Genomic DNA, 18,301 nt, shown 5'->3' with positions numbered 1-18,301 from the left:
GTCGGATACAAATGCTCATCCCCATGTACACAACCTATCTTGGTCTTCTCATCACTCCACTTATTCCTTGGCACTAGTGTGGACAGTACCATTGTTTGAAACCCCCCTGAGTCTAAAAGAGCCATTTCTTGCTGACCATTCACAAGAACTGGTGTGGTGTGAGCTATCTTTTTGACTGCTGGCAGTGTAGCCGGCCTTGGGACTGAACAAAAGAGGGACGGCTTAGTTTGGTTTGTAAGAGGACAAACATACTGAGTATGACCTACACCATTACACAGGTAACATCTTAACTCCTGCTTGGAGGCTTTAAAAGGAGTACTTTTAGCAGCCATTGGCTTATTGTTACTACTTGATGTAAACTGCCTCCCACCAGAAAAAACCCTAGCCTGTGTCTGACCATAGCCCCGATCACCCCCATTGGACTTACTCTTCTGGGCAAAGCTGTTGTCTCGACCAAAGGTGGTGTGTCTAGTTCCTCTTCTGGCAGCAGTGAAAACTTCAGCCAGCTCAGCTGCTTTCTCTGCAGTGTGAGGGTCATGTTCCCGGATCCAAACCTCCAACTCGGGATGCATCATCCTGAGGAACTGTTCCAGAATCATCTTCTCTGACAGCTCTTTCACTGTAGATTTCTCTGGCTTGACCCACTTAGAGAACAAGTCCTTTAGGCGAACATACAGCTCCCGAGGGGTCTCTCCTTGAAGAATTTCCAGGGAACGAAATCTTCGGCGGTAAGTCTCTGCTGTAATTTCATATTTTGCCAATATTGCTGCTTTCACTCTTTCATAATCTTCAGAATCTGCCATGTCCATGAGTACATAAGCACTACGTGCTTTACCTGTCAGCAGAGGGACCAAACGAACAGCCCACTCATCTCTTGGCCACCGACAAACTTGGGCCATTCTTTCAAATGTTGTTAAAAAATGTTCAATATCGTCCTCAGGAGAAAGCGGAAGCAGCTTTGGTTCTCTGCGAGCCGTTGTTTCTCTCTCAGGTCTGATGTTCATCTGGCTTGGCCCCTCGCCTGGTTCCTCCGTTTCACCATCTTCATCCACCATTCCCTCACGTGTGTAGTCTTCTTTCATTTCACGCAACTCCATTTGCATCTGATGGAACTGCTGCTGCATACTCTTCCATCTTTGTTCTTGGCGGGAAAAGTCCTTCTCCATCTGTTGGTCTCGCGCTTCTTGAGACCGAACAAGAGATTTAACCATGCCTGCCAGCTCGTCCAACTTTTCACCTTGGGTGGCCGACGCCATGGCCCCCTGCTCAGTGGGTGCACCTTTGCCCTCACTTTGTTCTTCTTGTTGGTCATTCTTTTTTCCACCTCTTGTCATTTTCCTCCTGATTATGTAGGCCCCAGCTTCTGACACCACTTGTTAGGATGACCGTGTAGCGGCTTGACTTTCCAAGTAGAAGGCTTGAGACATTGGTGGAAGTTAAGTCTAATAAGATATTTATTTCGGCATGTACGGTACAACATCAATCAATTGACCCACATGCTGGGACCCACAGGCAGCATGTGGTCCCAACAGCACACAAAGAAGCCCTCATGAATACAAAATGGCCGCCTTAAATAGTTGACACCACACCTGGAGTCCTCTCCCATTCCCAGATGGGTGATCTCATTCTCCTTCCATTTTACCTTCACCCCACCATACACCTTACCCCAAACACAAAGCAATATATATTTACAATACATAAATGGAATTATTTTTATTAGTTTAAAAGCTAGTTTAAAACTCATCACTGTAATTGTCCCTCAATCAAACACTACAATCCCCCTGCACCTATTTCCTCAATGGACTGGCCCGGAACTATAAATAGCTGCCTGTTCCAAGAGGGACTCTTTTGACCGTCACCCCTGGCCACAACAAAAGGTAAGAGCTCACACATTAGCACTTAAACAATCATTAAAACACACAATCCAATCATTGTACTGCTAATTTAACAATCTATTTCTTTGTGTTTTGCAGATAATGCTTCCACCCAAATCCCACCAGCAAACACCAAACAACAATAAACAAGTACTCTATGTTGCTGTGTGCTGTGATTTTATTTTATCACTCATCCCACTGCCACAAACAAAAACCATACTCCCTACAAGGGTTAAAGGTGAACCAAAGAGGAATAACTGCTAACAAACACTGATAACAGTAATGAAGAGGCCCTTCATTACAGTATCAAATCTTTAATTTAGAAACTGAAGTATGAGGAACACTCACACATGCACTGTCTTTTCTGCTAAAGTAGGTTTGGGGCGTTTTTAGCTTCTACTGTAGTGTAACAAAAGAACTGTTGCAGCATGTTGGAAAATTACTGAGTGCTGAGGAAGATATTTCAGTCGTCTGATTGGCTGTATAGCTGTACATAATGTAGTACTAGTATAGTACACCAGGCTGCCTGTGTACTACCACAGTACAGTAGGAATAATAATCTTTCAATATACTGCTTCTTTCCACCTGACGCTATAAAGCAGCTATGCCTTCACGCCGTGAAAACTGACATGAAATCATACAAAGTGCATAAACATAATACACGGCTTAAATTAAAGACAACAAAGCAAACATATGAAGGCAATTAAATATCTCGTTGGCCACTTGCCATTAAAAGTACCACAGTCCTTACGACTGTCCTTATAATCAACTTGAGCAGTAAGGCCTTATAGAGCTAAGCTAAACCAGCTTAGCAATAACCCAACTTTGAGCTTTAATGAATGAGAGGAAAGTGTCATCAGTCCACTTTAATTATGAACCACCAAGACAATACTTATAAACATTTTCTAAAAACAAGAATCCCTGCTAGCTGGCTCGTTAACACAGATTACAACTAGTGTGGGTTTTCCTTGTCAGAGGACACTGAAAGACGTGAACAGACTAAGATATGGATGTAGCAATATTACATTTACTCTACTTAAATAACTGATTATTGTCTTGATGGGAGACTTCACCTTCTCTATATTCTATTTCTGAACACTAGCCTGGTGTTTTGTCCTCACCATCAGTCTTTTTTCTTATTAGACTAAAATTATTATTAATTATTAATAATTAATAAAGTTGGGTTTTTGTAAGGTTTGTGTATTTGGCTGTTACCAAGGTTCGGTGTTATGCTACTGAACCGCCGCCTGCTCTCTGTCAGAGATAATACCTTTGTCTCCACTGACACTACATAGATTCAGTTACCTTTATAATACACTGCAGGATTAGCTTTTCCTTTCATCACTCGTCTCTGAATATATGCCGGCAACAATAGTTGACCAATATATATACATATATATAACAGAATAATAGACCGATACGCCTCCCATATGTGACCCCAATCTCCCTTCTCCTGTGTAAATTTCCACAGTATTCTGCCAAGTATGTGTTATTTGTATACATAAATACACCAAAGTAAATAAAAAGCAAATTATCTATCTATCTATCTATCTATCTATCTATCTATCTATCTATCTATCTATCTATCTATCTATCTATCTATCTATCTATTTTACTCTGAACATCACTTTTTAACAACTAATCTCCAAGAAATGTTTGGGTAAATAAGAAATGACTGATCACGCAACTGGGTCATCACTGGAGCTCCTGTGCTTAAGACCGGATAGAAGAACCAGCTCAGCATTGTATGTGCTGCTCAGTGATTCATCTCACACAGTGTTATGTTCTCTTACTTCATGAACTCTTAGTAATGGGCGGCATGGAAAGCTATATTTTAAAGCCAAATAAACAAAGGAAGGAGTCCATTGTCTCTGTATTCAAGTTAGCAAGATGCTTCAGGTTTCAGTTGTTGCCCTTAGGACATGGTTCAGACCTGGGCTCTTCTGCTTAATACAATACACGTGTTCACTCATAGCAAGGTACTTGACCTTGTTTTGGACCAATCCCAGAAGACACAGATACCTATAAAGACCCCAGAACACAAATTCAAGACTTCAAACTACCTTGGAAGACCTACCTGCCTTCAGTCAAGTCAAGTCAGAGTTTACCACGAAGAACCGCAAAGCTGAAGACCAACAATGAAGACTCTTTTACTTTTACTCTCCTTGATAGTCAAAAGTAATCAGTTAACACTGAGTGATTGTGGAACAGAAGCTAGACGGCCACTGTTCAGTGACATCTCAGTGCAATGTGGTACAACCTCAATTGGTCTGGCAATTAGAATCTGCCCAGTCATGTATACCGGCTACAATGAGACTCTGCTCATCCTGAACTACATGATGGACCCAGCCTGCAGAGCTACACTCGATGAATCTGTGACTCCACCTGTGGCTCGATTTAACTTTCCCCTGAACATGACCAACGCCTGTGGAAGCCTCTTCAGGACCACCAGTGCTGCTGGGACTGGTATATTCTCTGACTTTTCCAACATTCAGACGGTGAACATCAGTGGCGTTGTGCGGTCCATGGATCTAACCACAGGTGCCATCACTTACAATGCTGAGCTGAAGTACTACTACTCATGCGCCTACCCCTTACAGTACCTGATCAACAACACCCAAATTGACGTGTCAGCTTCCTCTATTGCCATCCAGGACAACAATGGCAGTTTCATCAGCACTTTGAGAATGGGGCTGTTTAGTGACGTCAACTACACCAAACCACTGATCGTTCCAAAACTGGGGATTGAACTGAGGACGGATGTGTTCGTGGAGGTCAAGGCCACCAACTTGACTGGCCAGTATTATGTCCTGTTAGACCGCTGCTACGCCTCCATCTCAGCTCTGCCTTCCAACTCCAGCTTCTTCAACCTGTTTGTGTCGTGCTCCAAGGATCGCTTCACAACCATGATTACCAACGGGGACAGCCAGAGCGCCCGCTTCAAGTTTCCAGCCTTCCGCTTCATTGAGCAGCAGAATGAGACCGTGTCCACCTACTACCTCCACTGCATCACCCGTTTGTGTGAGAAGAGCACCTGCAGCACCTTCAAGCAGTGCAGCAAAAGGAGGAAGAGGGACACCCTTGACACTTCCTCTGAGGGCATAACCCAAACTTACACTATCACATCTCCGGAGATCGTCACCAAGGCTGACAGCACTGGATCCAAAGAGCAACCTCTTGTTGCTGACAGCCAAGCTAAGCCTGTTGGCCTTGGTGTGGCTGTTGGCATCCTTGCCTTTGCTTGTCTAATTGCCCTTAGTGTTGCAGCCTTGTTTTACAAAAAGCTCCGGAAGTAAGGCAGCATCTGTGAGCTGGCATCTAGAATTCCAAACACTGTTTTGGGAAAATAGTTGGGAGTCAGGTGAATGATTAGAGAGTTCATTAGACTTTAGTTAGCATGAGAAATGGACAAAGAAAAGCTTTAGGTGTTAATGCATGTCTGCACTTTAAAAGCTTTGAAATAATAGACAAAATACATGTAGGATAAACAGCATTACAAATGTAACAGACATCTCTATATGTGACATGTTACAGGGTGTGTGGGGAGTTTTATTATGTCTCTAATTTATTGAATCCCTTTCAGCAAATATTACAATAACCATACTAAATTACAAGATTCCTGCTGACTGAGTGCCAAAATAATAAAACCAGCTAAGCACCACAACACAGGATCTGGTTAAATTTGACTTATTGACAAACAAGTATAAAATACATGGCAATTTGTGTAGAACCAAGTGTTGATTTTGTGATGTATTTCTTTGCTGTATCAAATAAAAAAATTTAAAAAAAGGACCGGTGTTTCTCATTCTTGTCTCTGTGTGTTAAAATCATCTGTGAACCAGTATCAGAAGGCTGTCAGTACCCGAATATGGAAAATCAAGACATGCTTTCTGATCCTGTTTGTGCTTATAGACACAAAATACTCATTTTTTGTACAGATTTATCTCAATAGCTTAAAGAACAATAGTTTGCATCACATGACAATCAAACATATGCACAGTTAGTGTTACCTACAACTACATGTCACAGAAAGAAAGAGCATAATTAGGCTGTCAACTTTACACCTTTGCATTTTCTTTATTCATAAATCTACAGGAGGATCAGATTTCTTGAGCCAAAATCCCACCAGTGTGTGACAATACAGGATCTTTTCCTGGTATGTCAAAGTCTTTAAAACGTCCCTCCTGTGTGAAAGTCTCCAGAGTTTTCTCTGGACTGGCCTCTCGCCCCTTAAGGCCAGTGTATATGTCAGAAGAGGAAGCTGCCTGACTGTGTGAATACACGGGGCAGTATATCTCTGACCCCTCAGGGCCACGGCTGCCTCATCCCTCTGTGATGTGCTCCAGAGACAAAGGCTGATGAATGGGGAGAGGATGCTTAACAGTCTCATGAGGGTTATTTGACCTAAGATGAAACATATTTACTAACAATCGAGATGGTTTCTTTGTCTTTCAGTGGTGCAAGACAGGAAGCTTTCTGCTTCAGGCAAAGAGGTGGTTTATCTTATAGGACACACCGATGCCTGTATTAGATTTTTTGTTTCCAAATTACACAACAATGCACAACAATACATATGATAAGCTTATTCTAAAAGCAAGAACTATTTAAAGTACTGCTTTGGTGATGCTTCCGTAGTGAAGAGAAAACTAAGAGCATTAAAATAAAACAAAAAAGTGCATAAAATCCTCAATTTCTAGCTGTGTTGCATCCATCTGGCTCTCCAAGTCTCCATGAATTATTTCCAAATATGCTACAGTGTGACTCAGGCCTGCAGAGACATCACCTCATGCCACAGAGCTGTAAACGATGCACTACTCACTATCTGTCATAAGAAAAATCTATCGGATAAACGTGGGATGGAAAACACAGATTTCCAGCAGAAACATTTGGCATTGTTGAACAGTCTTTACTGTAAGCTGACCCGCACATATGGGTTACTTTCACACACAGCACATGGAGCATGTTATGCATGGGTTTCATTCTAAACCTGATCAGATCATTATTTGCTGTAGAGACGGGCTAATCTTGAATTGAACCATTTCCCAGAGTCATGCAGGATTTGATCTATGGCAGTTTAGCACCAATGAGGTTTGGCAAGGAAATGATAAGAGCTAAAGAGGAGAGCGAGAGGAAGAAGGAGGGAGAGAGGCAGGAGGAAGGAGGCCCATTTTTTGATTGGTCTCCTGTGTGTCGGCATTATATATTCTATGAGATTTATCCTCTAAGGCTTTGTTTAGGGGGAGTTTAGTTTACTGGGAAGTCAATTTGTCTGCCCGACCGTCCCTGACTCCAGCTGGCATGTGCATGTATGTGTGCAGCAGATTGAATTTCATTTATGCACAGAATGAAACTGAAGTCCGATCTCAGAGGCAGAACATCTCATTGGATTTCAAAGAAGCAGATTTTTTTCTGGCAGGGTAAGCCTTAAGTGTATTAAAATGGGACAGAGAAGGAATCTAACAAAGCTTAGTGCCCATTGAGATGAAAAACGGTTGCCTAGCAACGGTAAGATGGCTTAAAAGTGATAGCCTTTAGCTTTATAATAGCCCACCATGCAACAGTGATGTGATTTTTCAGCGATGGTAAAAGAGCAAATATTGAGTTATCAAAGGATCAACAAATGTAGGATGGTTTCACTCCTCACTTGGACAGCAGGGTGATGGAGATCTTCCTCTTAGACTCTGATCCCCACAGGAGCCCAGGCCAAAGTGAGGGGAGGTTTAGAAATCTAGGACAGGGTTGAAGTATTGAACATTAGGTCACTGGAATATGTTTCTCCAGCCACATCTCTATTTGTTCATGGGGGTGGAGACTCGAACAACAGGACCTGTTTGTACAATGTGTTTAAGGTGATAATCGACCAAATGCAGTGTGTATTTGTATGGATGTGTTGTCCAGACACTAGAGAAGGACTTTATCCAGGATTAGGTGAGAAGTTCAGAAGAAGAGACACTGTGCTTCCACATTAAGAGAAGCCAGTGAAGATGGTCTGGGCTCCTGATAAGGATGTGGTCTGGAGGCCTTCAAAGAAGCAGTTACAGCAAAACTCTGGGTGCTGTCCATGGCTTCTTGTCACGCAGTTGTATAGAATATTATGGGGTTTATTGTCCCAGTAATGAACTGACAACAATTAGCAACACTACCTGAACAACCAAATTAAAAGTCTCACATTTTCTCTTGTGTTAATCTGTCAGAGTAACAGACTACTGTGGGGCAGATGGGGGTATATATAGATACAGTATGTAACTTATAAATTCATGTGTGGACAGATAGTTTTACTAAATAAACATCACATATAGGACATAAAGTTCTGTAATGAAATTAGAACCCAACATACTGTAACTTTCTTGATATTTCATTACAGAAACTTTATATCAGTGTTGCATATCCTACGATGGCCAATAATGTGCTGATATGATAGCTCTGAGTGGCCTTGAGCAGCGGTAGTGAGACGATCGCTGGGCCACAATATGCTAAACATATTATGTGTGTTTATGACTGAACAGCAGGAGGCAGGCCAGTTGGAAGACAGAGGAAACAGGAGGAGGAAGACCCGCTGTCTATAAACAGAGGAGTGTGTGTGAGAGAGTGTGTACATGTATGAAGGATGTGAGTGTCTGTGTGGGGAAACTAACTCTGCTGCTTTGCGCTTCTTTCAGTCATTTGTAATTTGGTTTAGACATTAGGATTTACGTCTCATGACCAATAATATAAATAGGAAAAAAACAAAATCTGTTTTGTTGCTCATGTTCTCCTGCCCTGATTTTTCCTTGTTAACATCCTCTTGGGGTGCAGATTGGTGAGTTGGAAAAGGTTATATACAAGCATCCAGTTTCAGATCCATAAATCTGGTCTTCCCTGCAGAGAGAGATGAAACCGCCTCCTATAGAGCTGGCATGGGCAGACGGTGGGAGTCTCATATATCACATCAGCAGCACATGGACGTCCTGCAATTCCAGCTAAAGATGGAAGATCCGACAACTTTCTCTCAGTCTGTGTGCTCATTGGTTTTGGTCTTGTCTCCATGTACCACCTGTCTTTTAGTCAAATGTTTTGTTACAGTGAACTGTGAACTTTTGTAGATGTAGTTTGTTCATTTTTGTCACAAAAAAAAAATTAAAAACTGCTTAAAAACTGGAAGATATAAAACTAGAGGACTGCAGATCGGGCTGCTCAGACTGGACAGCTAAGAAGTTAGCATAGCTTTTAGCATTTAAATCCAATTATTTCTCACTTGGTAAGACAAATATGTGCATTAAGGACAGTTTTTACACCAAAACAAGAACTGGCAACAAAAACGTGTTTATACTTTTCGTGGTTCATGCTGTTGCCATGTCCTGAACTGTCAGGATTTCTGCCCAGGAATCTGATAGGTCTGAACTACAGGTGGTTCAGCTACGAGCTCATGGCTTTAAGTCTGACGAGAGGGAACTTTGCGATGAATGTCCTCCAAGAAATGTTCTCTTAAAATGAATGTGGTAATACTAGTACTACTACTAATAATAATAACGTCTATCTGGCCTCAGAACTACAAGCTGGTTCTGAGTTTCAGTTATTCCCTGGAATGAAGTGATTGATTTAAATAGAGGTTAGCACTATATACAAACATCAAACCCACATGGCACTAATTGATCCCAGGTGTTTGTTGAGATGCCAACTCATCAAGTGTCTCTGCGGACTCCAAAGACGTTAACCTCCAAGCCAGAGAGAAATATTGGTTTGATTAACATCTTGGATAAGGGATTATATGTTTTGGGATTTCAATCTGAAGGAGGTTTTCATTATTTTTGATCATTAAAAGAAAGAACGGAAGAAACGGGTGCTGACCCAAAGCTTGATTATCCAAAAAAAAAGTCTGAAATTTCACTTACTGTGTGTATGTGTTTCTAAACAACTTTTAACTAAATAACAGTTCCTTTGTTTTAATTCAGTCATTTTTACATTCACAGAAAATATAAAGAGCCTGTTGTGTTAATATGCAAATCACATGTGAACCTCAGAATGTATTTTACTGATTAAAATCCAGACACAACATGTCTGGGACATTTCTTATATAAAAAATAATATAATAATACTTCTATTTGCATTGAACAAACAGACTCCCAAAGCCACATGGCTCTGCCCACAACAACTTTGTGGAATTGTTTATTCAGTGCAGATTACTTGAAGTGCTTGCTCTCCCTTTTGAGGTTATTATAAAGAACAATGACACCATGGTCATGGGTGGCAGTGTACGTGTCAAGTGTGGCCTGGTTTGGACTTTCATCGCATGTCAGGAAAATCCCCACAACCAGCAGTAAATACTGAAAAATAATTCATGTCAGCGGTCTATTGAAAGATTAAAACAAGAACAAAACAGACATGCAAGAACAACACATTTACATAACTAACACCAGTCAGTTTTAGGGCGTGCAGATTCCCAGTTTAACTTCCTGGTCTGCTAATCACTCCTGTAAGTGCACACCTTGAGCCCTCACTGATATCTCTATGTTAAAGTAAGCAGATGTGTCAAGAAGTGCAGAGAGAGAGACGTGGTGAGTGAGGACCCCATGTTTATTCCTCCATGGGGAGAGGGCTGTCATTGCTGAATTCCTGTGAATGAAGTATGGCTTTCAATTCCTGTGAGCCGGATAATTCACCTTACTTATAGGTCTGATGTATCCAACGTGGACCTGACACTTATACACAATAGTGGCAAGAATTCACACAAGGCCCCGGCCACGCCGCCTCCTGTGGAGCCACTAATACAGGTAGTTTAAGAGATGCCATCAGCAGCACAAATGACGGGCGGGCTGTGAAGGTGTCGAGTTATTTAGATGCCTAATCCAAGCTGTAACAATAGCAGCATAGGGTGAGGATGAATGTCTCACCGGGGAGCTTTCAGTAACAAATTAAAACAGGATAAATATACAATACACAGCTGAATTGATATCAGTGCCATAAAACAAATAGACAGGCTGAAGATGATGCACAGGTCCACGAAGGTTAGAAAATGTTAGCTGCTTGTATTTTATATGAAAATCCTGTTTCCTTAATTTCCGGGATAAATAACAAGTGAGCCAAAGTCTGATTAATGACTTTTGGGTGATAATCATGTGAAAATTCAACTCCTTAAGATATTTACTCTGTTCTGTTTATTTTACATTTTTATCTGTCATTAACTGGCTTATTTAACATTGCTACACTGGTAGATCTTCTGAGGAGCAGTTTTTAAGTTTTAGAGTTATGTAAAAATACATTCCCAACACAACGGTCAACAAAATGATATATATGTATATAAATAAAAACTTAATAGGTGGACTGCTGTTGCTCAAGTGGCCATTTAGGGAAATGCAAATGGCTTAAAGATCATCAGATATCATCAGAATTCAAGCATTTCTGTACACCCAACAATTTGTTGTGATTCCTTGGTCACTAGCTTCAAGGCCAAAACTATTGTATGCATTTAAAAACAGCATCACAGCTTGCAAAGAGATGGAGGAAAGACCAAAAGGCAAAAGGGCAGTTGTGGAAGTTCACAGTCAGAATCTGCCTGTCACTCATAGGTGTCACCAATAATTATGTGTAATCATAAGCCCTAACCTGTTTATTTCTGCTGTAAATTGAACATTTTAACATAATAGTGTATGGGGATTGACTCACTTTTGGAGCCAGCCCCTAGTGGCTGCAGTGTGAACGAGGAGCATATGTCACACATGAGCTATGGACAGGAACTGATTTTATGTCACTAAAGCAAATTGGTAGGGAGTTTCTTTTTTATTGTCTCAAAGTCACAAAACGAACTCCTTCAGGATCACACGAAGTTAAAACAGTGTGTTTAAGTTTGGTATTGCTGGATCTGTCTCTGTCTCACTGACACCTACAACTAATACTTTACTTCTAACTTTATAAATGTTGTCAAGTAAGCACCTTAATGGTTGGATGACTGGGATTGTTTGACTTCCAGAAAGCACTCAGAGATTCCTCTCAGATATCAGACAGTTATATCTGCTGGGTTTCCTGGGGTTTCCTTGGCTGAGCGGAGGCTGAAATTCCTCCATGTTGTAGCCCGCTCCTAAGGGCCATCCCTGAGGTTCCCTTCTACTCTGAGGTTCTCCAAAGTGATTGTAAACCTGCTCAGGTTTTCACCTGCTGGGGCAATGAAACCCAAACTGACTGTAAAAGTCAAGAAACAAAAAAAAAAAAAGGGAACCTAAGAAAAATGATTTCGCCCTTGTTTCCTTTCCTGCTTGGACAGCAGATTAGAGGTGGGTCTGGAGTGATGTAGTGTGTGCTTTAAAACACACTCCAGAAATCCCTCCTTTGCTCATGGGTTGGCTGGGCGGGGGGGGCGGTGGTGGTGTTTGAACCGGAAGTGAAGGCGGAGCATCAGACTTCACTGGAGAAATGAGCATTTTCCCAGCAATCTGCTTCGACTTCTGGATATCTACCAGTGTTGTGTTGTTTTATGACCAGAGAGAAGGATAGAGCCGCACTCTATGAAAGTTATTAAAAAGGTTTACACCCTGAGCTCACACACACACACACACGCCATCACCCCCTCATCCCTGGCATGTCGGACCTGCAGTGGAGCGTGTAATCGTAACACCATGTCCAAGGCTGGAGAGAACTCACAGGCCAAATTGTCCATGTCATCACCCGCTCCTGGCTGTGAAATACTGGATCTGACATCATCGCCCCTCATGGAGGGGCACACAGGGACTGGAAAAGGGGGGGGGGGGGTGAGATTGTATATGATACAACAAGATGGTGGTGTAGGGGTGTAGCTGCTGGGAATGTTGTATCTGTGGAAGTCGTTACGTCAAATTCCCCAGGTAGATATCTAAAATTATTACCTGGTTCCTTTTTCCCTTAAAATGCTGCTTCCGCCCTCTTCTCTTTCTTCCCAGCACTACTCTGTTTCCCTCCATCTTCATTTCTATTTGTCACTTCCTGACTTTTCACACGGCTGAGGACGCATCTGGAACATCTTGTCAAGGTGAAGTCATTTTTACTTCATTAGGCTCCTTTAATGTCCTTTTCTCACACTAAGGATAGATGTTCTGTCCACATCATGGCTGCTTCTAACAAATACGACTGTGTTGACTGTCTGCACAAATAACACAAATGTTCACCACCTGGTACAAAACACAGTTCTGGTCTTTATACTGATATGATAAGCATGACCCATGTCATGCGTTTGAATTGTACTTCCTTGCTTCGGTTAGCCTGCTAACGCTAATGTCCACCTCTTTGCCCATATTATTATCTAGATTATCTGGAAATCTGCAACATCTTCAACAAGCTTCTCCAACATTTCTTGGCTTTTGAGAGGGTGCACACATTGTTAACAGTCATTCGAATTGTTTTATAAACTCAACCTTTTGAAGAAGCAGCTACATTAAACCAAAGGTTGGTGTTTGCCATTACAGAGGTAGCACAGGGGGACAAATCTGCCTCAAATAGAGTTGCAGTTCAATCAGAATTTACATGCATAGGTGTCATCAACCTGTCATGCAATACTGATGCACAGTCAAATAAATGTTATTAGAATATCAGACAATATACAGGCATGCTCTGAAGGTCAGTCTGTATCATATTCACCTCTATCATGTTTCAGAAGGTGGTGTCCTTGGTGTGCTTCCACCTACAGTGGCTCATCCCCACCCTGCCCTTTGTAGCAGCGGTTGTGGATGGGCAGCTGCGACCTCAGGAGACCCACCGGCTCACAGGCATCTCTGACCGGCTCTCACTGGTCCTTTTTAAGTGTTTGACAGGTGAAATATGACGGCCTAATCTCTCTGCCCCCCTCAGGGACACGTCCAGGGAGAAAAACATTAGTCCTGACCTTGGAGTTTGAGATGCAAATACATTCTAGAGGAGACAACCAGTCAACCTCCCGGTGACCCTTACTATAGACATGCACATACACACATGGAGAGAATGCTGCCGGGAAGATTTCTCAGAAGCAAACAATCACTCATTTCTAATGAATGAACCTGTGCACAGATTCATTCAAATCTGCTGAGGAGAAACATGTCCACTAACCCGAAGGTAAAAACACTGCATCTGATTAATCCAACAAAAAATAAAACCACAGCGGCAGCATGTAGGAATGCCATCTAAATTTAGTTCCTCTGATATATTTCGAAGTGAAGCCTTGTCTTCACATAAACACCTGAAATCTGAAACCAGCTGCATTATACTCGGCCAAGAACACGGTGTTAGTGTATAAACAGTCACATCACTCTTCTATTTATAAGGGGTTTGCTTTATTTTAATATGATACAGTATGACTCACTCTGGGCTCCATGTGAGGGCTCACATCAGGAGAGTGGATCATACTGCAGGGCTCTGTTACACTCGGGCCATTTCTCTTAGAAACCCATGAAATATCAGTACCATGTTTCTGTCCCACAGCTCTCATGAAATTATATCTGTGCACCATTTCAAAGAACACAAATCATTTGACTCTACAAAGATGTATCAGTAAATGTAAACCTACAGTGAGTGTTTTATTCAGCACACCAATGACATAAGGTCAACATCAGTAAATAAATGGCTAAAAAAAGTTCCTGCTGAGTTCCACAACAAACGACTGGCAGCCTTACAAGTGTGTCCTCTGTTCACGCCTCCTCAGGTGTACACATGACGGAGACAACAAGGCCCATGGGTCGCCCAGAGGCTGTAGCACTACCACCTCAGTACCAGTAGGCGATAGATAGATAGATAGATAGATAGATAGATAGATAGATAGATAGATAGATAGATAGATAGATAGATAGATAGATAGATAGATAGATAGATTAGTTAAGTTTTTACTTGTTTCTGCTGTTGTGATGGCATGTCATTGCAAATCAGTGGAAACTAAAAATACATGAAATGACATGTGAAATAGCAATAACAATAGCATTCTTGGTTATTCAAGCACCATTTGGTCAGGCTGCTCCTGGAATGCAACTACAAAAAAGGCTTATTAAAGGTAGGGTGGGAGATTTCATTCTGATGCACTTTTTGTTAAATTAGTGTAACTTCTCTTTACAATCCGATAGCAACCAATTAGTTCGACAGTTTCACTTTAAAACGAAGAATATGAATCATCTGTGGAAGCTATAAAACGCTAAAAACATCAACCAATCCTACGAGTCGCACCTGCGCATAAAGTTGGCTGGTTGTCACTCCCTGGGCACTTATTTCTTCATCTGTTGTTAGACTGACTAAATGTCTAGAGTTCTAACTTTTTTTTTATAATTCAAATTTTTTTTAGATTTTCAATTGTACAGTAAGTCCTATACAGAAAAAGAACAAAAGGGTTAAGAAAAATAAAACATAACCCCTTAAACCAAACAATAACAGACAGGACAGACAGGTATAGGCAGTCAGCAGTAGAAGTCCAACAATAGTGCATTAGAGGTGGTACATTATGTAGGCGAGATGTGAGGCGTGGTGCCCTGTGCACCTATTCCTCCTGGTAGCTGTCCTAGTATGGTCGGTTGTCTCCTCCGAGGAGTTTTGACGTAAAGCTGGAAGACAATTGTTAGATTGGTGTTATAGTGTTAGATGGAACATTTTCACCATTGGAATATTAGGGCTGCTTACGCCCATTAACTCTCCCCTAATACCACTAAATGTGTCCCTCCACTCTCTTTTTGTGGGTCTGTAAAGACCATTGACAAGAGCTGAGGGCTGGATAAGTCAACTCAGGGCTTGTTAACACAATTTTCATTTAACCTCCGACATGAAATAAGGGAGGAAAAAAAGGGTCACCACACGGCCTCAAACTGACATCGAAGGAATTTAGCTGCAGCCATTAAAAAGGCAAATTAATAATAAAACTGGGCTCAACTCTGTTCACTATAATAATAGTTCTGTGATGTAAATAACGCTCATTTGTTTCACCGCTCAGGGTGTGATTGTGTGTGACACACAGAGGGGCCTTTTAGAAGTCACAGATTGGGTTTGTCAGAGGGAACAGGTGGTGGACACGTGCTGCAGAGAGTCTCTGATACTCACTTTCTTTTTCATAAGAACATCTCTGTCATCAAAGGAGTGTTTTTAATATATATAAATGTCTCTTCTGTTACAGGATGGTGAAGAACCAATGCAGGTTCTGCTATCAAATGTCTCCTCCTCATCTTCTTTGAAATGTATGATCTGTCAGGATGAGTTTTGAAAACAGGTCTGTTGTCTTAATTAAATCCAAAAACCAGTGTAGAGAGCGAGAAAGAAAATCAAAAGGACATAAGGAGAGACCGAGAGGAAAGGAACAAAAGATGGAGACATCCGACTTTGTTTTGTTTCTGACAAGGATTAATGACAGATATATCTCAGTGCAGAGATTGAGAGGAAGAACAGGAAAGGGTTATAGGACCACACAAATCCTGTGCACAGCTCATGCTTGCTCTGAATCTCAGGGGAACCCTAAGCCCGACAGTGAGGTAATTCAGACCATCTGCAGGGAGACCGGCCTGAGAGGGGGCCCTCCATTTTAGCAGGAGGCTCTATAAAACAGGTTCAGTGGGTGAAACCGGGATCTGCAGGCTTACACAACAGAATGCAACCTTCAGAAACCTGAAGAAACATCAGGGATTCTCAAAGCCTTTTAGCTCAGGGTGCAAAAAGGTCCACACACACACAGAGATCCTTATTGGATGGTTAATTTCTTCCAATACTTCTACTTATTTCAGCAATATTTCAGTTGCCTCTGTGCTGATGGTATCCCATCCTTCTCTGAAATGTTGTGGTGGTACTCTTATTTTCACCAACATGAGCAGTATTTGTTATCGCTGGCATTGCTGAAGCCTAAGATCAGGTCACATGCTGCCATCAGCTGCACTGCAGTTAAGGGCTGATGATGCACAAGGCTGCTGACATCACTAACTTAATCCAGTTTTAACTACAACATTTATGTCTAAAACACATACAGAGGTCTGGATCTGTGTGACCTCATAGCTAGCTATGGGCATGGATGGTGCAGTGCTGCATATCAGAGTTATCGCCACCTGTTGAACAGTGGAATACTGTGACACCACATGTGGTGTGCCTGTGCACAAGATAAATAAATTAGAAGTTGGGAGGCATTTTTTTTCTTTGGTTTCTTCTTGCTTCAAGATGAGTTCTTCTTGACCTTATGCACTAAAATATATATTGGATTCTGCCACTTGTAAATATTACAACCTATTATGGCCTGTAACATCATTTAAATGACAAAAAAATCAATTATATCTGTCAACTGTGTGTATAAATGCCCCCCCCCCTCTCTCTCTCCCTCACACACACACACACACACACAGCAGAGTACGATCACAGTCACGCACACTTGATCTCAGAGCCTATCCGTGCACCTCATATAGAATGTCCCTCACTGCAGCCAGAAGTCACATTCAATTTGGTAATGATCCACCAGTGGATATTCTTGGAAAAGAACATATAGTGAATATGTGCATACCCTGTGAAATGCAAGGAGAAGCCTTAATCTCATTTTCAGGGGGGAGGATTAGTGGTAAGGTTAGCCATGTGAAATTATCAGTTAGCCTTTCAGAGCATCCTGCAGAGTAATGATGCCTGCAAGGACGTTTGGTATCAGGACAGAGTGTATACGTGTCCTCCAGACTGCTTCTGTCCCAGTCAAACGGACAAAAACAACCTGCAGAATTAGAACTAAAACTGAAAAACGAATTTGGTTTGACATGTTAAATATCAGCATCTTTTTGATGTCGTAAAGTGCATCTAAGCATAATTTAATTAGAGTGTGGAGCAGCTCTGTATGACAACAGACATCATCTCAGCTTTCATTTTCTGCTATTTTCAGCATCAGTGCCGGTCGCTCCATCAACATCGATTCAGCATTAAAATTCTTCCTGCCGGTTTGTGTTTAGTTGCTTGGAGCAGAGGAGGGATGGACTTCACCAGGAGTAACATGTGTTAGCAAGCAGAATTACAATATTGACTTTCACATTCTCTCCAAGGCAACAACCAGAGCAAAGACACACATAAAAAAGAGCAGCCATGCAGCCAAATGTTTTTATTACTTACCCTGCAGAAAAGGTACTTAAGGTTTGTTTGTTGTAGGACCGTCCACCCTACAAAAATCACACATTGATGAAGACATCAAGACACAGGGTGAAAAGTTTTCGTTCCATTGTACTCATTTAACATTTAGTGAGATCTACATTTTGAGTTCAAAGTCGATTTTCGGGCAGTTTGGAGACATTTTAAAGACCGTTCACACTTGTGTAATCAATCCGGCTAAAGTGGGATTCGGGTCATATCCGGATCTAGCCGGATAGTTTTTATTTCTCAGTCTGAACAGCGCAAATCTGCAAATCTGGTTAAATCCAGATTGATTGGATCTATCCGGATGAAATCTGGCTAACTTCCGGTTTCACTGGAATAGTACAGACCAACCAGTTATGGACCAATATAAGCTGCTGCATGTATTAAACTGA

The 18,301-nt window shown here is 41.6% G+C and overlaps 1 protein-coding gene across 1 annotated transcript; it reads left to right on the top strand.

Annotated features, from left to right (window-relative positions):
• The first annotated feature begins 3,952 nt into the window (after positions 1 to 3,952).
• Positions 3,953 to 5,282, top strand: LOC114426585 (zona pellucida-like domain-containing protein 1). Its single transcript, XM_028394093.1, has one exon. The coding sequence runs from the start codon at positions 4,013 to 4,015 to the stop codon at positions 5,168 to 5,170; it is 1,158 nt and encodes a 385-aa protein (XP_028249894.1). The 5' UTR covers positions 3,953 to 4,012; the 3' UTR covers positions 5,171 to 5,282.
• Positions 5,283 to 18,301: the final 13,019 nt, after the last annotated feature.

This window comes from Parambassis ranga, chromosome 21 (assembly GCF_900634625.1).
Source record: "Parambassis ranga chromosome 21, fParRan2.1, whole genome shotgun sequence".
Lineage (NCBI taxonomy): Eukaryota > Metazoa > Chordata > Actinopteri > Ambassidae > Parambassis > Parambassis ranga.
This window is presented reverse-complemented; position numbering and strand designations above follow the sequence as displayed.